Source organism: Schistocerca piceifrons, chromosome 1 (assembly GCF_021461385.2).
Source record: "Schistocerca piceifrons isolate TAMUIC-IGC-003096 chromosome 1, iqSchPice1.1, whole genome shotgun sequence".
NCBI classification, from domain to species: Eukaryota; Metazoa; Arthropoda; class Insecta; order Orthoptera; family Acrididae; genus Schistocerca; species Schistocerca piceifrons.
Genome location: NC_060138.1, coordinates 992,304,216 through 992,330,096, shown reverse-complemented (window position 1 = coordinate 992,330,096; position 25,881 = coordinate 992,304,216). Strand labels below are relative to the sequence as shown.

Genomic DNA, 25,881 nt, shown 5'->3' with positions numbered 1-25,881 from the left:
AGTTGATGCCATTGATCAAATGCGCAATAATATCCAGTAACATGAATGGCAAGAAGATGGACAATAGCTATATGGTACACCTAGTTTAATGTGGCTCTTATTCAATGTGCTGATGTTTCAAGCAAATCAAAAGAATGAGAAACGGCCTTGCTGAGTTTTTCTAAAGAAAGTTTCTTCTCACATCTCATGAAAACACATTGTAACAAGAAATTTGCAATACCAAGTTTACCAGGTGATATTAGCATGTATGAGGTATGATCAAAAAGTAATGGGAATTTTTTAATTTTGTGGACTTTATAAATCATATTTTCGTTTTTTTTTTTTTTTTTTTTTTTTTTATCTTGTTGGTACACATGTTCCTGATGTATTTTTGTATTTTCAGCCGTTTTAAATGTTTAGTTTAATGTTGACAGCCGAAAAAGTTATAGCTGTTCTCGAGTGCTCGACAAACTTTTATTTTCCAACAAGATTGATCAAAGAATTTGCATTAAATTTTGCTTGAAAAATGGAATATTTTGGAAAATCTACTGTGAGTAAGACAACAGTTTATGTGTAGCTTAAAAGTTTCAAAGAGGATTGAGAAGACTTTAAAGATGACGACTGTCCTGGACAGCACAGCACATTAATTATTGATGACAGCATAGAATTAGTAAAGAAAATGATTCTCGAAAATTGCCGAATTGCCATCAGAGATGTTGCTGATGATGCAGCATACCGTTTGGCTCACGCAAGCCATTTTTTTGGATGTTTTGGGCATGAAACGTGTAGCATCAAAGTCTGTTCTGAAATTCTTGAATTTTGACCAAAAACGTCATTGAATAGACATCGCTCAGGAATTGCTGACTGAAGTCGACAATGATCCACAACTTCTAAAGAAGATAGCAGCAGGTGACAAAACATGGGTATATGTGTATGAGGGAAAAACCAAGTCTCTGTAAACTGCCTGAAGAGCCAAGACTGAAAAAAAACTTCACAAGTTCGATCACATATGAAAGTTCTTCTCAGTGTCTTCTTCGATAATATGACTATACAATGAAGAAGGTATACTACCTGGAACTTAATGTGGTTCGTGCGAAGCAATCCACAGAACTTAACGAGCTGAGGAGCATAATGAAAAGTGAGTTCCAGAAGTGCTTTCAAGATTGGAAAAAGTGCTGGCACAAGTGTATTATATCTGAGGGGGATTGCTCTGAAGAGGACAATGTTAATGTTGATAAATAAATAAAGATACTTAAAAAAAAATTCCTGTGTATTTCTGATCACACCTCACACCTGCAATGTTTCAATGATCAAGAGACACACATACAAGAGCAACTAAAGTAGAAAAAAGGTAGATGTGGAATTTGTGAAAGGGCACAGAATAGCTCTACGGCAATAAGATGCAGCTTTCGCAAAGATTTTGTTTGCAGAAATCATTCTACACAACAGTTCTCTCATTCTAGACAACAGTTCTCTGCCAAAAATGTAGTGTGCATTCATCCAAAGTCGAAGACAATTAATTTGCAAGTAAATTATTCCTATGTATGAAACTAGCATTTATAACATGTATGAATCTATTGTTGAGCATAAGCATAAATGTTACTATGAACTTCCAGCATGTTGGAATAGCTGTGGAACTTCTGTTAATCAGTGCAACAAAAAATCAGGCCAAAGTTGCAGATTTGAAAATCACTGTAATGTACTCCGAAATGGTATTTGCGAAAATGTAAAAACCATGTCAAAAATGTGCAAATGAACAATTTGTATGTGCTGTAACTGTTTGTTTGCACATTTCTGACATGGTTTTTACGTTTTCGGAAATACCATTTCTCACTATGTACAATGATTTGAAAACGTGTCTTGGCCTGAAACTAGTCATCGAGTGGATAAAAAAAGTGAAATTTGCAACTTTGAACTGGTTTTTTGTTGTACTTAAATATTACTTGTATACATTAAATGATGTAATGTAAATTACTGCAATAAATGATGAAGCAATAGCAATAAATAGCTACTTATCATCAAAGTATACATAATACACTACATGCCTGCTTCTGCAACACTAAAAAGCATGCCTGTTCTAGGGTTAATGTCACTTTTATCTCCTTTGTCTAATAAAATTGAATCATCTACATATTTCATGTAACACATGATATTTTGTAATTTTCATCAAAGAAATTGTTTTCTCAGTAGTTTATAAAAATATTGGCCAAGATTCCAACTGAACTGTCACGCACAGTCAACCCACATTTCTGTTAAAAAAATTTATCACTGAATGTGAAGTAATTGAACAAAAATACCATTTGCAACATTTCCACTAGTTCAGTCACTTCACCTATTGCTATTTTTTGTATGTGAGGAAATTTTTTTTTGGTGACTTCTATTATTTCTTTCACAGGAATGTCCTATGATGCTAGTCACACACCAACAAGCTCTGCCATCAAATCGGTAATATTAGGAATGAGTTTCGGGATTCAAGTGTGCTAAGGATTAAATGCAATGATTACTGTAAACAGTACATAGGGCAAATGGGAAGGACCACACATACTCTCAGAACAAAACAGAATTTGGTGCGTATACAGAAACCTTACAGCACTCAATCACAAACACTGGGCAAAATTTGGAAATAATACACAGGTCCAGAAAGGGATGACTCCTTAATGTCTTGGAGGAACTTGAAATTTCCACTCGCAAAAAGCAAGATCAAAATACGATCTTGAATGAACAGACTGAAGTCAATCGTAATGTCTATTTCAACATTTATGATGACTTACTACAGTGATGATTGTTGCATACGGATATCCAAGATGATAGGGACAAGAAATGTGTGGTGGGACAGCTAGAATGTATGTGCTGCGCCTGACAACAGTGATGGGTGGGGGCCCTCCTATGTGGCCCTCTGCCTATGGTTGTTGTTGGCAGGCAACTGGCAGTCCCACAGCACAGCACAGCACCAAAACAGTTATCACATGAAAAAGCAAGCCATAAAGAAGACAGTCCCACAGCAACACCACGGATAATATATCTTAATCTTGACAAGCCACAGGGATCAGCGTTAGGGCCACTCCTGTTCGTTATTTATATAAATGATATGCCCTCTAGTGTTACGGGTAACTAAAATATTTCTGTTTGCTGATGACACTAGCTTGGTAGCAAACGATGTTTTGTGCAACATTGGCTTGGTTTCAAATAGTGCAGTTCATGACCTAAGTTCATGGCTTGCAGAAAATAAACTAACACTAAATCACAGTAGGACTCAGTTTTTACAGTTTCTAACACACAAGTCAACAAGACCTGACGTATTAATTTCAGATAATGGGCATATGATTAATCAAACCAAACAGTTCAAATTTCTAGGTGTTCAGATAGGCAGGAAACTGTCATGGAAAGCCCACGATTAGGATCTTGTTCGAAGATTTAATGCTGCCATTTTTACTATGCGAACGGTATCTGAAGCGAGTGATCATTCGACACGAAAATTAGTCTACTTTGCTTATTTTCATTCACTTATGTCATATGGTATTATATTTTGGGGTAACTGTTCCCATTCTAAAAGGATATTTTTGGCTCAGAAATGAATGTTCAGGCAATAAGTGGTGTAAGTCCACGAACCTCTTGTCGACCCCTGTTCACGAGTCTGGGTGTTTTGACATTGGCCTCTCAACATATATATACTTTACTGTCATTTCTTGTTAACAATATTAGCTCATTCCCAAGAATAAGAGGCTTTCACTCAGTTAATACTCGGCAGAAATCAAACCTGCATTTGGACTGGACTTCCTTAAGTCTTGTGCAGAAAGGTGTGCAGTATACTGCTGCAACCATTTTCAATAAGCTACCACTTGAATTCAAAAATCTTAGCAGTAATCCATGCACTATCAACTCGAAACTGAAGAGTTTCCTCATGGGTCACTTCTATTCTGTAGAGAAGTTCCTTGAAAAATTAAGGAGATTCTTGTTGTATTGATGATTGTTTTTACTTAAACTTATGGATTGACTTTTTTCGGGTTCATAAACATTTTATTTTTATCTGTTATTAATTTTATGTTGTAATTTTATGTACTAACACGTTCCATGATCTTGGAGATTTGCTCCTAAATTTGGTCTTATGGAACTTGACGTGTAAATAAAATAAATAAATTTTAATTAAGTACCTCCAAGAACACTATTCACACCAAACAACAAAATTTACTATTAATTCAGTATGGGTGTGTTATTCAAATGTGACAAATATACCATATGTCAGCAGCTATGCTAAAGTGTGGATTCTACCAAGTCACTGTTTTATCATGTGGCTGCTGATAATTGGACTCTTGTAACCAATACATTCAGGAAAGTTTCGATGCATTTGGTGTTGGCATAGTATGGTAACATTTTGTATTTCGTACAGTATTTGCTAATTAATTATTATATTGTTGTCTACGAATCTGAAAATGGTTCATGTTGAACCAGTACTGGTCATTTAAAAAAATTAATGCAAGAAGAACAGGTAAGAAATTGTTTTAATTCACAGATATCATTCAAGAACAGCTGTTGATGTATTCATGTGCTGTGGTGAACTTATATTCTCTTCACTTCTACAGTATCGTATAACTAGGGATAGGAAAATTTTGCATCAACAATTAAGAAAAAATTCTTTGAAATCTCTGATTTATATCAACACAATGCAAAATCAGCATTTTTTTTTTTTTTTTTTTTGTAAAACGTTACAAAATCTGGCTTTTCCCTATTTCCGGGAGCAAAATGTAAATCTGAGGATAGCAGTTTACTAATATTGGTAACTGACAATTACTGAATGCTGAAAGTGGATTTTGTCTCTTCTTGTGAATGCTAACAATTGTGTGTAATCAATGCTGACAATTGTGTATGATGACAGCTGATTTTCTATGTAAAGAACTATGGCTTTAGATGTGACCTCAAATGAAAATATTCAGTTTCCAACGATCACCATTCCAGTAAGGGTTTTAGTTACCGCCATGAAATCTCCTGACTCTTTTGCATAGTCTGATTGCACAAAAAAGTCATATTGTTTTGAGAAATTGTTAATGTGATGCATTAATTAAACTACATATTTACATGGTACACAAGTATAAATATGAAAAAAAAAACCAAATTCAGCACATTATTTATTAAATCATGTAAATCAACAAGGTATCTGATCACATTTCGACCTAACCCAGGCCCCTGTCTATCCAACAAATCATGCAGTCAACACAAACTTCATTCATTAAACAGTAAAAATAAAATTGGATACATATTGAAATAAACTTTGTTAGTGTTCTCTTTTACTGCCAGGAACACATTTGCATGATTTTGTGTGTCCAATTCTCTGAGTAGCTGAAAGAACTAAAAGGTGTGGGTGCCATGTCGGGTAACTTAATAGTGAAGCTGAAGTGTTGTAATTGGTTATTTTCATTCTTATACTCACGTATTACAAAAAGTGTGTAGTTCACCTTACAGATCTTCCCAGACTGCTTTGTTTGTGGTACAATCTGTTCCACAAAAATATCAGGAAATATGACATTGCCAGGTCAGAACTTTATCTGTACTCCAAGTTAAAAATGAAGACTGTGGGATTATTGTGGAAAAGTTAAGTTTTGGCGATAAACCAGGAAACTTTTGAGAACTATGAAGGGACGAATACTTCAGGCAGAGGTGAAGGAAACAGTTGCACCTTCAAATTAGGCTAACAACTCACTGCCGCAGATCTATGTAAACTGTGTTCACAGTTCTAAGTTTTTCTTTTAGTCACAGGATGATGATGATGATGATGAACTTTACTAAAGCTGACATGGCAGTGAGACTGTTACGCATACCTTGAATGGCAAATCTCAGCCATGTACGACTCCCTTCATAATTTAGTGAAACAGCAACTTCCCATACCAGAAGGGTATATGGGCATTGTCAAATGTCAGGTGCTGTGATGAAGGTAGTTTGTCTTCTGTGTTCAATTTTACACTCTGGGTGGCTGTTTCCAGACTACAATAGGCTTGAGTAATATGTGTGTAGTGTTGACAGATGAGTAACATAATGTCTAAGAACAGAACTTTGCAGTTATAACAATGCTTTCTACTGAAATAGCAAATTAATACTTTTATTTAATTGATTATATCTAACATATATTACTCCTTTTTAATAATTTAAATAAATGTGATCTATGATGTCAATAAATGCAGTCAACTTGATTTGTAACATGTACTAGATTAAGTTTCTGGCTGTATTTTGTAATTTCTGTTTGAGGTATTCATTGGCTTTCATGTACTGTTGTGAACACAATGGGTGATGCTCTGACATGAGGACCAATGTAGTAGAGCAACCTCAAACACCATTGTCACTCCAGGGAATCCTTTAAGCAGAAGCATTCCACAGAAAAACACTGCTGGATATTACATAACAGAGTTGTTTGAGATCCTTTACATTGAAAAGGTCTATTGCATCTAAATATGGCAATAAATTATATTGTTACTCTCAAGTAATGACTATTTACTCAAATAGGCTTGAGTAATATGTGTGTAGTTATGTTCTAAAGAATAAGGAGAATGAGGGTTCTGCAGAACCCTTACCAGTCATAACAAATAACAACAAATTTAGCAAAAACAACACTGAAATTGGCAGAAAATAACACTGAAATTAGTCATGAAATCCAACAATATTTTCCTGTCCCTACCTATAACACATCACACAGTTGATTTCAACAGCTGCTTCAAAATTTACAGCTACTAGGCTTCTAAGTAACCACTTCTCTTAAAGATGCAGGAGGAAATTGTACTTTCTGCACAGAATATACCATAACTTCCATTTTGTGTTGTCCCAGACCTAATTGCTTTGTGTCTAAAGAGTAGAAATACAGGTATTACAAACTTTCAAAGTGTTTTACTGCGATTTTTAAATGTAAAAAATGTACTGGCAAGTGTGGGTGTCCCCCAACTTAGTTAAACATTCACAACAGGTGCTTAGTTGTAAAGAAAGGTACATATCTCAACAAATATAAATGGCGAAAGCTTACACAAATATTGTTTACATCTACTAAACAGTTTACTGGTCACTATTGAGGTAGTAAAAAGTGACAGAGTTCCAGAGGGAAATCGGTGCCTATAGGAAGACAGGAATGTGGAGACAATACGTGGACGAAATAAAACAGATGTAATGAAAACTGCACAGAAATATCTATCTGGTCACATAGAGTTATTGCTCAGACTGAAATGCACAAACTTCGCAACTATGATAAATCTAAGGGGAAAGTTTGTGTAAAGGCAAATAATTTTCCCTGCCTTAAAAAAAAAAAAAAAAAAAAAAAAAAAAAAAAAAAAAAACCCTTGATTCATTCAGCTTCATGGAGACAGTCATCTTCTACAAGTGACCTACACATTTATTTTACCATTATAAGCAAACTGGATAAAAGATTAGTCCCCCCAAAAGGCATCATGCTAATACTACATAACACCACCTCAAGTCTGGATAGCAACTTAAATTTGATGAGGAAATGAGTCCAATAGTTTTTTCAGGTAAACCATATCTAGGTGAAGCCACACACTCATGATTAGGCCCTGTAGAACCACTAAATTGCGGGTGTCTTGACTGCTACATTCACCTGTTGTTCCAAATAATCCCCATCATTTTCTATGGGATTAAGATTGAGTGATTAATTTTCCCAACTGAGATGTCATAGTGTGCATGTCTTTTTGTAAAACCATAAATGTATGTATGCAGACTGCTGAACAAGGCTTTTATCATCTTGGAAGACAGGAGTAGTCATCATGAAGAAACAGAAGAATGGGCAACACTAGAATGTTGAAATAAACACCCAGGTCCATGTTCACGAAACCTGAATGACTGGGCCAGAAAACACCCTAAAAAAAAGCACACTTCTGCCTGAAGGGCTACACACAACAAGTATTGTGGGTTAAATGCCCACTGGCGCATTCAATGCCTTGAAACATATGAAAAGAAGGAAAACAAAAACTAGTCCACACTCCTTGCCTTCAGTCAGCTACATCCAATTTTTACGTTGTTTGGTCTACTGAACACAAGCAACTTAATGTGTTGCTGTGAGCAATGGCCTTTTGAGGTATACCCGATTCCAAACACATGTTTCATGCAGTTCCCTTAGCGAGTTTGCTCAGAAACTGGTTGAAATGGAGCTGTGTTCACTGACAGGTTTGAAACAGATTGTCATTGAAAAAATGTCATTCTGTGAAACTAGATTTGGTTACTTCACTTCAAATTAATTAACCAGATCAAATGAGTTATTTATCAGGAAACAGTACACTTTAGATTTTTTTTTGTATACAAAACACAACGCAATAAAGACTTAATTATTAGAAAATAAATTTCTCCAAGTGTCAAATGAGGTTGGTTCTACCATGCATGCCCCCCACACCCATATACACAGTTGTCAACAGACAATATTCTTTCACATAGATTTAACTCCATTGTCTGACACCAACTAGGATGCTAGAAGCACAAGCACATTTCATATGGAAAGTACATTTGGATACTTACCCACATCCATAGAGTCAATAAAATAGTCTGTAAGAAGCAGTGGTTTTTCCAAATGTGGAAGGAGTTTCTCAAGCAAAACTACAAGCAAATGCCGTTGAGTTACTGGAGAGTAATTCCAGTACTCCCACTTGCTCATACAATTCCAAACTTTGTTAAGCCACTTCTGCATAAGTTGAGTTTTAGGCACAAAACAGTTCTGTTCTGAAACATGAAAAATTAATACTTCCTTTAAAAAATACTTTTACATTATATAAGAAACTTCTTATTCTGACATTGTTCACTATCTCAGTGTGTGAGCATCTATTTGAATGGTTACTCAAGTCCTGTAATATTAATCACAATAACATGTCAAGGGTTGAGATAACTGCAAATACCTTCTTTCCACATAACCTAGGTAATTTCATTCCACTATTCAATGAAATAATCCAAAGATAAAACATCAAGTGTGGCACTAAGGATGGAGATACTTCCCACGCAGTACTGTGAGACAGACACTGCTTTACTTACAGACGACACACTCAATTTTATGGGAAATATCAGTAAGGGGGCACAATATTTCCAGCACTGGAAGGCTTTAAAAACAATCCCGCACTATTGTTAGTACAGAAACACTCACAAAAGAATCAATAACATTGCAACTGTAGTAGAAATTTATTTTCACGCAGAACACGTTACACCCCACTAGATGGAAAGTAATCACAAGAGACAAACATGAATTAGCAGTGCCTTGTTCAAGAAAACAAGAAAGCTTCCAGTTCAACAACATTCTGATACTGAAATTGATAGAGATTGAGTACTACTTCAGATGAACAATGGTGTAAGAAGGCCATGATCTCACTGAAAGAACCATCCTGGCTTTGCTTCATGTGACAGAGGGGAGCAGCAGGAAATCTACACAATGATGGCTTCATATATCTAAAAACAAAGATGATGTGACTTACCAAATGAAAGTGTTGGCAGGTCGACAGACACACAAACAAACACAAACATACACACAAAATTCAAGCTTTCGCAACAAACTGTTGCCTCATCAGGAAAGAGGGAACATGTTTGTATATGTGTGGATGGATATGTGTGTGTGTGCGAGTGTATACCTGTCCTTTTTTCCCCCTAAGGTAAGTCTTTCCGCTCCCGGGGTTGGAATGACTCCTTACCCTCTCCCTTAAAACCCACATCCTTTCGTCTTTCCCTCTCCTTCCCTCTTTCCTGATGAGGCAACAGTTTGTTGCGAAAGCTTGAATTTTGTGTGTATGTTTGTGTTTGTTTGTGTGTCTGTCGACCTGCCAACACTTTCATTTGGTAAGTCACATCATCTTTGTTTTTAGATATATTTTTCCTACGTGGAATGTTTCCCTCCTTTATAATGATGGCTTCATGTGGATATGATCCCCCTTCTTCCTGAACACAAATCAAATGTTTTGATCACTGTGCCACTCACAATATACAGGGTTAATTTTTAATGTTTTGCTAAAATTCCTTCTCATTCTGTCTGGTAAGTTTTCCCGGATCCACGGTTGTGGATGACTTTTGAAAAATCTGCCCCTTTTCTTAGACCTCTCCAGTCCTTTCCCTTCACCCCTCTTCCTTCCCCACCAACCCTGCTGCTGGAGGGAGGAGCCACTGCCTCTGAAAGCTTGCATAATTATCACCTCCTTTCAAGCACGGGTTCTGTGCCACTTGGTGAGTAGATTTTTTATTTACTGAATTACATTATGTGTACTCCTTCAAGTCGCACATACCAGAGCTTCCCTCATGATAGATAGATAGATACATACATACATAGAGAGCCATAACATCCTCTCTTTGGAAGACTGTTGATAAACATTTTGCTTTGTTTTCGCACTTCTACGGTAAGAATGTATTGTAAAAGACCACCCTTTAGCTACAACATTGGACTTGTTTCAGAACGATTAGGAAAGTATAAATCAGCACACCAATCAAACTTACTATAATACGAGGTCTGTTCTAAAAATTCTGGAACTTTATCCACAAAATTTTTCTATGCTTACCTTTTACTTATTGTGCATGGTATCCTCTGAAATACTCTCCTCCCAATTGATACACAGCTCCCACTGCCGTCCCCATTTCTGGCAGCAGTCTTGCTAAGCCTCTTGCTGGATCGCGCGAAGCGCCATCTGCAAATTTTCTTTTATCTCATCTACCATTGCAAAATTTCATCCTTTCAACAGGTTTTAAACTTTGGAAATAAAAATTTTCCCAGGAGCCAGGTCTGAAGAGTACAGACGATGAGGCAGCACAGTAATTTCATTTTTTGTGCAATAGTAATGCACCAACAGGGATGAATGTGCAGGCATGTTATCGTGAAGCAAGAGCCATGAATTGTCTCGCCACATTTCAAGCCGTATCCTTCTTACATTTTCTCGCACTCGTCTCGATAGTACCATCGATTGATAGTTTGTCACTGTGGTACGATTTCATGATGAATTAATCCTTCGAAGTCAGAGGAAACTATCAGCATGGCTTTGACATCTGACCTCACCTGATGAGCTCTCTTTGGACTTTGAGGACCTTCCCTGACCCATTGTGAAAATTGAACCTTTGTCTGAACATCATAACTGTAGACTTATGTCTCATCATCAGTTATGATTCTCTTAAAGAACATCTTGTTCTCATTTGTGTGATCCAAAAGCTATTCACAGATTGTGAGGTGAAGGTCATTCTGGTCTTGATTAATGAGCTGTGGGATGAATTTTGTGGCAACACAATGCATTCCAAGATGCTGTGTCAGGATTTAATGACATGATCCAGTTGAAATGTTACTGTGTGAACCATTCATAACACCGAGTATGGCTTAAGCACTCATCACTGTGGGCTTACTGCAACTTTGGCATGCCCGTGTAAAGGTTTTCTGGAGTTTCATGCTCCTCTAACTCAGCCATCTCGAAATTTTCAAACTGTGCAACACAACATTATACTCAATACAGCACTGAACAATAACTAACTGACATACAACAATGAAACTTCCAGCAGTTACACATTAAACACAGGAGTGTCCAGGGATATCAACAATATTTTGCTCCAACACACCACTGGTGCTAAATTACAAATGTTCTGGAATTTTTTGAACAGACCTCGTATTCCCTTTAAATACAATTGTGCACAATGTATAAGGACACTCTTCTTTTACCTATGCTCCTTGGCCTCTACAATTCCTTTGAACGAACATTATTGTGAAATATCTTGATGCATGAATGCTACTCAACCTCTTAGTCAAATTGGTAAAACCATATTTCATCAACCATCAGCCAAAATATGGAGTGTGGTCTGATTCACATTTATACTTGAATCTTGAAATAAACTTACAAGTGGACCTCATGGACTGGTAATCTTTGATTTTCTTGATGCTTATAGGACTTGACGGTCAAAGGCAATACATCAACTTCCTAAAATCTTATAACCACAATCTCAAAAAATTGCTTTTAAATTTGGAATATTTCAGAGTACAGTTAAGTACAAAACGTTTCTATAGCTTGAATCACAAACAAAGGCATTCGAGTTTCAGCTTGTTCTGCACTGTCAATGAGCATTCAGTAGTGTTTTGAGCAATCGCTGTGAATGTAGTAGCCAATGTGAAGAGAGTGAGTTATTTAGTACATTTTTATTCAATTTTTTGCAATTTGACACCACTGATGGTTGTGGTAAGAGTGAAATACTACATAAGCAAGTGAAAGAGACATAATTCAAAGGACTTTCTTCATGTACAAAGCACATGCATGTGCATACTGCAACTGTCACTTGGAACTGCCAACAATGCAATTATCGCCTGTGCCTCGACCTGCGTAAACTGCCATCGCTCATAAATTGGACTGCAGCTTATTAAACACTGCCACAGGTAACTTAGTGTACAGAGTAAGAGTTATGCAGTCATAAAGTAACTTGTTCAAATTTAATTAACTATAACCTTTTTTCTTACTTTTATTTAAATTCCGTGTGAGTTAACAAATACTAAATAATAATTTTAGTAAAAACAACATTTTTATTTTAATTACTGACCATATGAAAATAAATTAAAACTATATACAGACATACAAAAGGCCTTGTTGTTAAAATGAAAAGGTTATATACATCAATAATACTTTTAAATCTCTACAAACAAAATATTTTATTTTCTACTGATGTTTCACATGTTTGTACAAATTTTATTTTCCAGTGAATACTCATATTTTCCTGTGGTCAGTAGTACTTTAATTGGGTATTGGAAACATCAAGTGTGTGTACTAATCTAACATCTACATCTATAGGCAACATCTATAGTCAGAAACATTAAAGATAATATATATTGGACTCATTGCATGGTACTAGCAGAAAGATGGAATTTCATGGTTAAAGTACAAGGAGGTAGGAAGATTTTTCACTTAGACTAATGGAAAGCAGTCCATATATCAAAGAAGCAGAGTGAATTCAAAAAGTTAACGGCCAAAAGACATAAGAGAGACCTTAAGATATGGCTTACAGCAAAGTGTCCATATGGCCAGAAATGAATAACAGAGTCATGTAAAAGTAAAATCGAAAGTATTGTGCTATTAGTGTTTTTCATTATTACTACATATGCCCATGCAACTAAAGAATATTTCAACTATAAATGCAGAGTATTGTGCTAGTGACCTGTGCATGAAAAAATTAAATGTATAATGTTATAACTTCAAATGACAGAAAATCCAGGATGGAATAAGAACAGTGTTGTGTTAAGGATAGATTGCTACCATATACAGGAGATGTTGAGCTGGAAACAGGCACAACAAAAAGACTGCTATATATTTTAGCTTCAAGCAACAAGATCTAGTGAAGTTGAAAGCACGCACAGAGTCACACAAGCACAACATGCACACATTCGGCCACTGTCACTGGGCGCTGCAACCATACTGAGGTGTAACTGCTCATGATGCAAGCAGCAGTCCAGTGGTGGGTTTGGTTTTGTTTTGCTTTAGGGCGCAAAAAACAACTGGGGTCATACACACCCAAGTCAAAACTATAGAACACGAAGACAGAGAGGAGTTAAAAAGTGACTATATGTTAGTCCCAACAGACGTAAGAGAAAACAGCTAAAAAAAAGGCACGTAGAGAAAGGGCTAAGAAAGACACTGTACAGAAATGGAGGTCCAAAACTAAAAATTATATAGCCTTCGCAATATTACTTTGGCGGATAAAAAGTAAAATGCAGTCGATAGCCTGTGCGTCATTTACTAAAATGGTCGATAACTCAGACGGCCAAACCAAGCTGGAATGTAAATGGTTAAAAAATTGGTATTCCATCAGGAAGTGGCGGACAGTTAAAACTTTGGCACAGTGTGCACAAAGTGGTGGGGTAGTGCCACTTATCGAATGATGATGGCTAAAAAGGCAGTGCCCAACATGCAGCCTAGTTAAAATGACCTCCTCCCGAGAGGAGGGCTGAGAGGAGGTCGTCCAAGCTGCTGGGAGAGGCCTGATAAGCCGGAGCTTATTCCCGTGAAGGGAGAACCATTGGCAATGCCAAAGGGACACCACCTCCTGACAGACAGCAACACAAGGATCATGGGAGGGAATATAGGAACTAGTGGGCTGAGTTACGAGGACTGCAGCCTTGGCAGCAGCGTCAGCAGCCTCGTTTCCTGGCAGACCGACATGACCAGGAACCCACAGAAACATCACACTGGCTCCACCAAGACTGAGCAAATGACAGTTTTCATGGACCCGCTGCACTAAGGGATGGGCGGTGTACAGCGCACATAGACTTTGATGGGTGCTGAGTGTGTCTGAGAAGAGGACACAATTGAAAGGTCTTTGTCACTGGATGTACTCTATGGCCTGACACAGGGCGAAGAGCTTGGCTGTAAATACTGAGCAGTGTGCCGGAAGCCAATATTGAAAGACACAGGTGCCAATGATGATGGCATACTCAACCCCATGGTCAGTCCGAGAGCCATTAGTGTATACAAAGGTACTATCGCACAGTTCCATGCAAAGGTCATGAAACTGAAGGTGATAGAGCGAGGCTGGAGTAGTGTCCTTAGGAAGTGAATGAAGGCCAAGGTTAACGTGGGCTGCACCACAAAGCCAAGTTGGTGAAGGGTTCACACCCACCAGGAAAGTTGCAGGTAGTGTGAAGTTAACTCGCTGTATCACGAGCCGAAAACCGACTCCAGGAGGTAACAGAGAAGAGGGACGCGCCCCATACTGGCGATCAAAGGAATCATCAAAGAAGGAGGCATAGGATGGGTGGCCATGCATGGCAGATAAACGGCATGCATACCTGCTGAGGAGAAAGTCACAGTGGTAGGACGGTGGTAGTTCAGCAGCTTCAGCATACAGACTCTCAATCGGCAATCGGGCTAGTGTAAAAGGTGCCAGTGGCCAAATGGATGGTGGATAGTGTTGAGACGGCATAAGAGGGATGGACATACAGACACATAAACAAAGTAGCCATAGTCGAATTTTGAATGGACAAGGGACCGGTACAAACAGAGTTGGGTGGTTCGATCGGCACCATTGAGAAAATGTAGGTGCAATTGATCACAAATGGTGAAAAACTTTGACTCAGGTGCGGCAAATTATTAATGCCAAGAGTAGTACAAACTGCCTGCGAGAACTGGAAGTTCCATGCTACGGACGCACCTCTCTGGAATAAGTAACCACAGATGTATATTTGGGGACTCTGTGTGAAGTGATTACAGAGATCGGATGTGTTTTACGTTGGCGAGATTTTGTTATTGTTGTGTGACGCTATTAAGCTCATTGTGAATGTTTAGTTAGTCAATGGCACAATAAACAAATTCAAGAAATTAATACGCATTCAAGGTCTACATCTTTTCATGGTCAATATTCTTCGAGAGAAGAAGCAATAAACTTTTTGTTGATAAAAAAGTTAGACACATCAATCCATACACATCATACAACATAGCACCTAGACATAGCACCTAGTTGTGCTGAACGATCTTCGTAGCGAAATAAAAATTTTAGAGATTTCAGATGGAGCAGTTCTGACGAAGAGTATCAGTGAGACTGACGCTGCGGGACATATATCTAGCTCTCCTGTGGTATTTAACACCATGGATTTATATTCCTCAGCTTTCAAAAGACTGAAACTAAAATCTGAATAAAAACCAATAACTAAAAGTACCAAAAATAAATAAGAAGCAGAGAATTTTCTTAAACAAATTTCTTAAATAAATAAATTAATTAAAATATAATAAATAGGACACTAAGAAAACGCGTACAGCGGGCTGCCAGGTAAGGCACATGGGAGAACCAAGAGTGTTTCCTATTGAGCATGAGCCCCAGAAATTTCATATTTTCAATGAATGGTAGGGCAACAGGCCCAAGATGTAAATATGGTGGGAGAAGCCAACTGTGTTGCCAGAAATTTATAAAGACGGTTTTATCAGTGGAAAAACAAAAGCCATTGTCAATGCTCCAGGAGGAAAGATGATCAAGACATTTCTGAAGATGCTACTCGGTGAGACAGGTCTGTAGAGAATAGCAACAATTGGAAAAATCGCCAACAAAATGGGAGCTCGAGAAGCCTGACGGGAGACAGGCCATTATAAGGTTAATGGTGGAAGCAAAGAGGGCAAAGCTCAGGATGGAGCCCTGAGGCATACCGTTTTCCTGGATAAAGGTGTCCGACAAGGCAGAACCCACACGCACCTTGAAAACTCAGTCTTTTAAAAATTCCTGAACAAAAGAGGACAGCTGGCGACGGAAGCCCCATCCGTAAAGAGTATGGAGGATACCAATTCTCCAGCAGGTGTTGTAGGCCTTCTCCAAATCGAAAAACATGGCCACAGTCTGGGGTTTCCACAGAAAACCATTCATGGCATGGTTGGACAAAGTAACAAGATGGTCAACTGCAGAACACCGCATTCGAAATCCACATTTGTGAGAGTCGAGCCACCATACCAGCTGGGTATGAATCATATGTTCCATCACCTTGCAAACCCAGCTGATGAGAGAAATGAGGCATAGCTCCAAGGAAGGTTTCTTTCCTTACCGGGCTTAGGTATGGGTATGATGGTGGATTCACTCCAACGTCTGGGAAATTTGCCCTCTGCCCAGATGCGGTTGTATGTGTTAAGCAGAAAGTGCTTGCCCGCAAGCGAAAGGTGCTGCAACATCTGAATGTGGATGGTGTCTGGCCCTGGAGTGGAGGAACGGGATGAACTGCATTCTAACACTCATGTTTCGGATAAGAGAGCGGTATCAGCCGAGCCGCCTCCACTCATTTCCGATGGAGGAAGGCAGGGCGATAGTGGGAAGAGCTCAAAATGTCCACAAAATGGTGGCCCAAGGTGTTGGAGATGGCAATAGGGTCTACAATGACATCGTCTTCTACTGTCAGGCCAGAAACTGGGGAGTGGATCTTGGTCCCAGAGAGCCAGTGGAGGTTGGCCCACACGACAGGGGAAGGGGTGGAACTTATAAAAGAACTAGTGAATGTAATCCAGCTAGCTCTTTTGCTATCCCGAAGAATGCAACGACACTTTGCCTGCATTTGTTTATAATGAATGCAGTTTGCCAGCGTAGGATGACAGGTAAAAATGCGGAGAGCACATCCCCATGCACAAATTGCGTTGCGGCATGCCTCAGTCCACCAAGGGACTGGGACACAATGTGGTAAAGAGGAAGTACGAGGAATGGAACGTTCTGCAGCAGTAAGGATAACGTTTGTGAGATATTCCACCTGATCATTGCAATTGGGGAAATCTTGTTCTTCGGAGGTCGCCAAGGTCACCAGGGAGGAGTAAAGCTGCCAGTCAGCCTCAGTAAGCTGCCATTTGGATGTGCACGCACATGGGGTAGGAGTCAGCAAATGGATAGCATGGGGGGAAATGTTCACTCGAGTAGGTGTCAGAAAGAACAAGCCAATCAAGGCGAAGGGCAAGCTGGGCATTGCAGAAGGATAGGTCCAAATGGTAATAGGTGTGCGAGGAGTCAGAAAGGAAAGTAGGTGCTCCAGTGTTAGGCAGAAGAGGTTAAGTTGGTTCAGATGGTCAGCCATGAGGGCACCTCTCTAACAGGTCCTGGGAGAACCCCAAAGGGGATGATGCGGATTAAAGCCACTGCGTAGCAAAAATGTGGGAGGGAGCTGCCCAATAAGCTGAAGGAAGTCTGCCCTGGTGACACTGAATGAGGGAGGGACATAAGTGATACAGGGGGAAAAGGTCAGTGGGAAGGAACAGGCGAACTGCCATAGCTTGAAGATGGGTAGTCAGGGAAATGGATTAACTATGAATGTCATCCCGTACGAGCAGCATGACACCCCCATCAGGTGGAATGTCAACCTCAGGGGAAGGTCAAAACGAACCAATAACAAATGTGAAAGCTGAGAGCAGTCGTAAGGGCACAATTTTGTTTCCTGAAGGCAGAACACAAGGAGACGCTGCAATGCTAAAACCAGCTGTAAATCCTCTTTGCGGGACTGAAGACCGCAAACATTCCATTGGAGGAGAGCCATGAAGAAGAGCTGTAGGGGTGTTACCTCAGCAGCTGCCGAGTGCCAGACTGTGAAGAATCACCACTACAGGGCACAGAAGCAGGAGGATCCTGCTCCATGGGGTCCACAGAAGCATTGGCTTGCTTATGCGGTCGGTCTGTGGAGTCCAACGTTGAAAAATGGTTGGTGGTGTGCATCGGTGACATAGAGGCCGCCCGGGCTAAGTTATTGCATGGCGACACCGTCGAAGAGGATCTTCAAGTTGGCGAAGGAGAAGACCATTTGCCTTTGGTGGACTTCTTCGAGCCTTTACCGTTAGAGGAAGATTCAGGTGGTGCTTGGCTGGAGGGACAGAGGATGTCTTCGTGGGAGTACTACTTCTGTCCTTTCCAGTCTACCGGTTGTGTAGCTGGTGGCTTCGCCTCTTGAGGTGACAGTCTGATGGCTTGCTGCACAACTGAACAGGGGGATGACAATGCTAACTTGACACTGGGTGTTTTCACAGCCTCAGAGCTGAATTGGACGTCACATGTCCGCATGGCGATGTCCTTCATGGGTTGAGGGGTAACAAGAACAGAACTATAGGTGCCAGACGGGAGAACGCAGGGTTTGCAACTAGCCAATAACTTGCAAGTGACTGGGTAAGGCACTTTTTCCTTTACTCAGATCTCTTGGACTGCCCGCTCATTAAGATACACAGGACAATCCCGAAAGTTGGCAACATGGCCGCCATTGCAGTTGATACAGCGGGGAGGAGGAGGCGGACAATCACCCTCGTGCACATTCCTACCACAGGTGATACACTTGGCTGGGTGTTGACAAGACATCTTAGTGTGGTTGAAACGATGACACTGGTAGTGGCGTATCAGGTTCGGAATGTATGGCCGGACTGTGATAATTTCATAGCCTGTTTTGATCTTGGATGGAAGCACCACTCTATCAAAGGTGAGAAAAAGAGTGCGGTTGGGTACTAAGGAGGAATATACCATATTCATTACACGATAGACGGCAATGACACTCTGATCAGATAGGTAAGATTGGATTTCAGCCTCAGTTAGACCATCGAGCAGCCTAGTGTAAATGACACCAAGGTGAAAAGCAGTTGTTGTGCTTGAGAATCAGAAGTAGTCTCCAAAAGCAAAGTGCCATCCCATAAAGGAGAGCAGGATTTCATAGGGCTGGCAATTGCTTCAACACCTTTCTGAATAATAAATGGATTTACCATGGCAAAGGACTGACCGTCTTAAGTACGTGAGACCACAAGGAACCGGGGTGCAGCGGGAAGGGTCTCTGAATCATTAGCCTCATTACCTTTACCTTTCGGAGGCGTTGATTGTGAAGATGACTGAATCATTGCAAGAAAATACCCCATGATTGCCAGCGTCTACAATGGGATGCTCCTTCCAACTGGGGCACCCCCTTCATCCGCCTTAGGTGATTGTTCACACCTCAAGTCACACCTCCCGAACACCTGACAGACGGATCAATTGGCAATTTGGGAAGGTTGCAGCTCAGGCAGTCACCCCTCCCTGGGCCTGGCCTGTACCACGGGGTACGTGTGAACCCTTCATGTCGACTTGGGGCTGAGAATTACGTGTTACCCAGTCACTTGTTACACATCAGATGTGTGGACCAGCCTTCGGCAGTGCACATGGAGGAAGAAGAGAAAGAGGAACCTCAAACATCGAAGCAGGGGAACGAGAGGAGAAGGGAAACAAAGAAAGGAAAAGGGAGGGAAAATACAAAGCTGAGACTGTTCTTATGTCAGCGACAGACATTGCAGAACATTTCCAATAACACCCCAGACATATTCCCCAAGGAAGGGGAAAAAGAATAGCAAGAGGATAGATAAAGCTGGGGCCCTGTGGTAGCCAAGCACGAACTCGCCAAAGACTGGCGAGCCCCCTGGGGGATCCAGTGGTGGGGATAAGGAAAATGCTCAGGGCAGGGAGGGGAGGGGATACCATGTTGGGGTAAGGAAATGTGTAGTGTAGCTCATGGGAGTACAGGGACATGGTGGGGATAGCATGGGGCTGTTAGATGCAATAAAGAAGTTTGGGAGGAAGAAAAAGGAGAGATATTGAAAGGGAAAAGGACTAGTGGATGTGTTAGTGGAATGGAAGGCTATGTTGTGCTGGAGTGGCAGCAGGGAAGGGGATGGGTAAGTGCAGGACAGGGACTAGTGATGGTTGAGGACAGGGAGGGTTATGGGAATGTAGGATATATTGCAAAATGATTTCACACCTGTGCAGTTCAGAAAAGATGGTGCTGGTAGGCAGGATCCACATGACACAGTCTTTGAAGCAGACTCTGAACTGAAGCACATTGTATTGGACAGCATGTTCAGAAACTGGGTGGTCCAGCTGTTGCTTGGCCAGTTTGCCGGTGGCTATTCACGGAGACAGACAGCTTGTTAGTCGATCCTCCAGTCCATCTTCAACCCAAAATTTAGACCTCAACCTAAAGGATGGTCACATCAGAACCTCTGTTTGTATTCAATCTACCACCCATCCACTAGCAGTACCTCCACTTCCGAAAGCTGTCATCCATTCTGTACCGAGAAGCGCCTTGCATACAGCCTAGCCACCCGTGGTTGTTAGATCTGCAGTGACGAACAGTCTCTCTCCAAATATAGGAAGGGTCTTACTGAGGCCTTTATAGACTGAAATTACACATCTAACCTTGTTCAGAAACAGATCTCCTGTGCCTTGTCTCTCCAGTCACCTACCACTTGTCACACACCCACCACCTGCCCACAAAGGAGCAGAACCATTGTGACTCAGTGCCATTCAGGACTGGAGCAACTAAACACATTCTCTGACAGGGTTTTCACTCCCTCTTGTTGTGCCCTGAAATGGGGAATACCCCACCCACTATCCTTCCCACCCCTCCCACAGTGGTATTCCACCACCCACCAAAACTACACAATATCCTTGTCCATTCTTGCTCTACCTCTGCCCCCAAACCCTTGCCTCATGGCTTGTGTCCATGCATCAAGATGCAAGACCTGCCCCATACATCCTCCCACTACCATGTACTCCAGTCCAGTCACAGGCACCTCCTATCCCATCAAAGGCAGCACTACCTATGAAAGGGATCATCTGATCTACAAACTAAACTGCACGATGAATAACAAGCTGTCTGTTAATGTGAATGGTCACTGACAAACTGTGGTCAAGAGACAGCTGGGCCACCCAGTTGCTGAACACGCTGCCCAACACAATGTACCTCATTTCAATGATTGCTGGATCCTTCCTACTAACACCAGCTTTCCTGAATTCTGCAGGGGGAGTTCTACCTGCAACATATTTTACATTCCTGTAGCCCCCTGGCCTCAAATCTTAACTAGACCCTGTCCTGTACTTATCTATCCCCTTCTACATCTACAGCCATACTCCGCAAGCCACCTGACGGTGTGTGGCGGAGGGTACCTTGAGTACCTCTATCGGTTCTCCCTTCTATTCCAGTCTCATATTGTTCGTGGAAAGAAGGATTGTTGGTATGCTTCTGTGTGGGCTCTAATCTCTCTGATTTTACCCCCATGGTCTCTTCGCGAGATATACGTAGGAGGAAGCAATATACTGCTTGACTCTTCGGTGAAGGTATGTTCTCGAAACTTCAACAAAAGCCCGTACTGAATTACTGAGCGTCTCTCCTGTAGAGTCTTCCACTGGAGTTTATCTATCATCTCCGTAACGCTTTCGCGATTACTAAATGATCCTGTAATGAAGCGTGCTGCTCTCCGTTGGATCTTCTCTATCTCTTCCATCAACCCTGTCTGGTACGGATCCCACACTGCTGAGCAGTATTCAAGCAGTGGGCGAACAAGCATACTGTAACCTACTTCCTTTCTTTTCGGATTGCATTTCCTTAGGATTCTTCCAATGAATCTTGAAACACCCCCGTTTAAATTCCTTTACTGGATTTTGTATAACTTATCGCAGCTGCCAAACAGTTAATTATTATGATTATATGACTGTGTGCTTAATGGATGAAAGGCTATCGGCTTTCTGCTGTAGTTTCAGGGCATTTCAACCGAGTGCGGTTGTTTTGAAACTGAATAGTGGAATGATTGAAAGTTTGTCTGTTATTAAGGACCATAAAGGTTGCGATGTACAAACTCTATATTTTCTACTAACACACAAATTCTGAGGCAGTTGCTACCTTCGCCTTACACATCTAATTATGGTTATACCTCTTATTGGTTGCTGATTTTCAGGTATTTCGTCAAACGCAATGATGATGGTTAACATCCACAACAATCCTCACTGCAATCCATGGTTGTTGTTGGCCGACGCGGTTGACACGAAACACGTAATTCGGCACTTGCCACTTTTGGTTTCATATCACTCGCGAATCGGTATTAGTGAAGGTCAACCCCACGACGATCAGGGGGACGTGCTCACTCGTCATACTCCGGTGAATTTTAACGTTTACAACTCACTCGACCAACATTCTTGCCCGTCTTTCCCGCACTACAGCTCACTCGACACTTTCTAGTACTACTCTGCACTTGACACTAGGTCTCACTGCCTCCTGCAGCACTCGACAATCCACTCCTGTCTGCTATCGACCTGGGCATCGGATACTAGCATCTATGTTTGTGGGATCATGGATCCCTTACAATCTCAATCTGGCATCTGCTTTACCAACAATCAACTTTATATGATCATTCCATTTTAAATCACTCCTAATGTGTACTCCCAGATAATTTATGGAATTAACTGCTTCCAGTTGCTGACCTGCTATTTTGTAGCTAAATGATATGGGATCTATATTTATATGTATTCGCAGCACATTACACTTGTCTACACTGAGATTCAATTGCCATTCCCTGCACCATGCGTCAATTCGCTGCAGATCCTCCTGCATTTCAGTACAATTTTCCATTGTTACAACCTCTCGATATACCACAGCATCATCCGCAAAAAGCCTCAGCGAACTTCCGATGTCATCCACAAGGTCATTTATGTATATCGTGAATAGCAACGGTCCTACGACACTCCCCTGCGGCACACCTGAAATCACTCTTACTTCGGACGACTCTCCACTGAGAATGACATGCTGCGTTCTATTATTTAGGAACTCTTCAATCCAATCACACAATTGGTCTGATAGTCCATATGCTCGTACTTTGTTCATTAAACAACTGTGGCGAACTGTATTGAACGCCTTGCAGAAGTCAAGAAACACGGCATCTACCTGTGAACCCGTGTCTATGGCCCTCTGAGTCTCGTGGACGAATAGCGCGAGCTGGGTTTCACACGATCATCTTTTTCAAAACCCATGCTGATTCCTACAGAGTAGATTTCTAGTCTTCAGAAAAGTCATTATACTCGAACATAATACGTGTTCCAAAATTCTACAACTGATCGACGTTAGAGACATAGGTCTACAGTTCTGCACATCTGTTCGACGTCCCTTCTTGAAAACGGGGATGACCTGTGCTCTTTTCCAATCCTTTGGAACACTACGCTCTTCTAGAGACCTACGGTACACCGCTGCAAGAAGGGGGGCAAGTTCCTTCGCGTACTCTGTGTAAAATCGAACTGGTATCCCATCAGGTCCAGCGGCCTTTCCCTTTTTGAGTGATTTTAATTGTTTCTCTATCCCTCTGTCGTCTATTTCGATATCTACCATTTTGTCATCTGTGCGACAATCTAGAGAAGGAACTACAGTGCAGTCTTCCTCTGTGAAACAGCTTTGGAAAAAGACATTTAGTATTTCGGCCTTTAGTCTGTCATCCTCTGTTTCAGTACCGTTTTGGTCACAGAGTGTCTGGACATTTTATTTTGATCCACCTACCGCTTTGACATAAGACCAAAATTTCTTAGGATTTTCTGCCAAGTCAGTACATAGAACTTTACTTTCGAATTCATTGAATGCCTCTCGCATAGCCCTCCTCACACTACATTTCGCTTCGCGTAATTTTGGTTTGTCTGCAAGGCTTTGCCTATGTTTATGTTTGCTGTGAAGTTCCCTTTGCTTCCGCAGCAGTTTTCTAACTCGGTTGTTGTACCACGGTGGCTCTTTTCCATCTCTTACAATCTTGCTTGGCACATACTCATCTAACGCATATTGTACGATGGTTTTGAACTTTGTCCACTGATCGTCAACACTATCTGTACTTGAGACAAAACTTTCATGTTGAGCCGTCAGGTACTCTGTAATCTGCTTTTTGTCACTTTTGGTAAACAGAAAAATCTTCCTACCTTTTTTAATATTTCTATTTACGGCTGAAATCATCGATGCAGTAAACGCTTTATGATCACTGATTCCCTGTTCTGCGTCAACTGTTTCAAATAGTTCAGGTCTGTTTGTCACCAGAAGGTCTAATATGTTATCGCCACGAGTCGGTTCTCTGTTTAACGGCAACCCCAGCACAACACAGTGTTTCGTTCCACCAATGCATCCACTATTCCTTTTCACCTTCATTATGTCTCTTTTTCCTTCCTCTCACACCTTCTGATTGCATCTACCAGCCCTACACTGCCCTTGCATGATACATCAAGCGATACTATATGTTCCCCCACCCCACATTGCTAGCCCTTCCTATTCCTGCACCATGCCTTCTCCTTACCACCACCACCACCACCACCACCACCAGACTGCTGCTTCCATCATGCACAGTTACAAATCAGTCTGGCTGCAGTGGCCAGAGACAGCGGTCATGTGCACATTGTGCTTGTGTGACTGCGTGCGTGCTTTCTACTTCAGAAGAGGACCTTTCGGCCAAAAGCTAAAATGTATGGCAGTCTTTCTGCTGTGCCTGTTTGGGACTCGAAGTCTCCTCTCTATGGCAAGTAGCAATCTTTTTCATAAAATTGTTGCTAAAGCATATTTTGTTACATTTAGATGCAAATAAATAAATAAAAGTAATTAAAAACAAAAGGAGATTATTTTTATTAAAGATTACAATGAACACAAGACATTTGGTGGTGCACTAGCTACAGGTGACTATATAAATAATTTATATTTTAGAGCTATGTTGTAATGCTTTAGGATATTGCTCTCTGGGCACCGAGCTTCAAATTCTCCAAGTACAAGGAAAATTGAAGAGAGCCAATCACTAAGGTTCCCTTGTTACATTTCTTCTTTTAAAATATGGTATACCAAGTTCCTATGGTAACTGGTGCACCTCCCTGTCAAAGGAAAATACATCATACTTAATATCATTCGCCTTTTAATCACATTGCAGTACGGAGTGCACATCTCGGTTGAATCTGTGTAGTTAGTTCCAGTAACTGTAACCTGTTCCTCTTCTGCTTTTATCAGTCTCTGTGTGAGGTGCACAACTTGCTGTTATTGATCCTATTGTGGCCAGGTGGTGCATTACTGAACGAAGACAATGGGCCACCACTGGTGTTACTGGTGTTACATTTCGTCAGAGTTATCAACTCAGTCAGTATCCAGCTTTCTGGCACTCCAACGTGCTTGCACATTGTGAGGGGTCGGGTCTCAAGTGGCAGCTGGATTTTGATTAGTTTAACAACAAATCATACATTTCCATATGAGATCTGGATTCTGCATTGTTTTTGGCCAGTGATACATTACGCAGTCACAACAGCATGAATTACAGCATGTTGTGCGTCTCACACAGAGAAGTAAGGAATGAAAGACACTGGCTCATCTGGATCTTGGGAGTCCAAATAGTTTCTCAGCTGTTTTCATGCAGATCCAGAAAATATCCCTCCACCAATGATATCTGAACTCTATCGCAGACAGCTACACAAAACTTTCGTTGACAGACTTCATGCAATAGATTTTCCCCCTATCTCAATAATGAGAAGAACTATATTGGCACTTGTAGGTAAATTATCCTCAGGCAGCTTTTAACATGAGGCCCCTCTGACAACTTCAAACATTTCATTTAATAGAGCATTTGTAGCTCCCTGCCTCTTTAAAACATGACAATGGTGCCCCACAGGGCATTCTTTGAAGTGTGCCCATTTTCCTTCCTTGCTTTTTAA

General features: G+C 40.8%; 1 protein-coding gene across 2 annotated transcripts in view; it reads right to left on the bottom strand.

Moving 5' to 3' along the window:
• Positions 1-25,881, bottom strand: part of LOC124778849 (nucleolar complex protein 4 homolog A) — a 163,823-nt gene that overhangs the window by 74,207 nt on the left and 63,735 nt on the right. For both annotated transcript variants that reach the window (XM_047253673.1, XM_047253680.1), the window contains exon 5: positions 8,479-8,679. In XM_047253673.1, the coding sequence (XP_047109629.1) occupies positions 8,479-8,679 (201 nt within the window). The remainder of the gene's footprint in view (positions 1-8,478; positions 8,680-25,881) is intronic.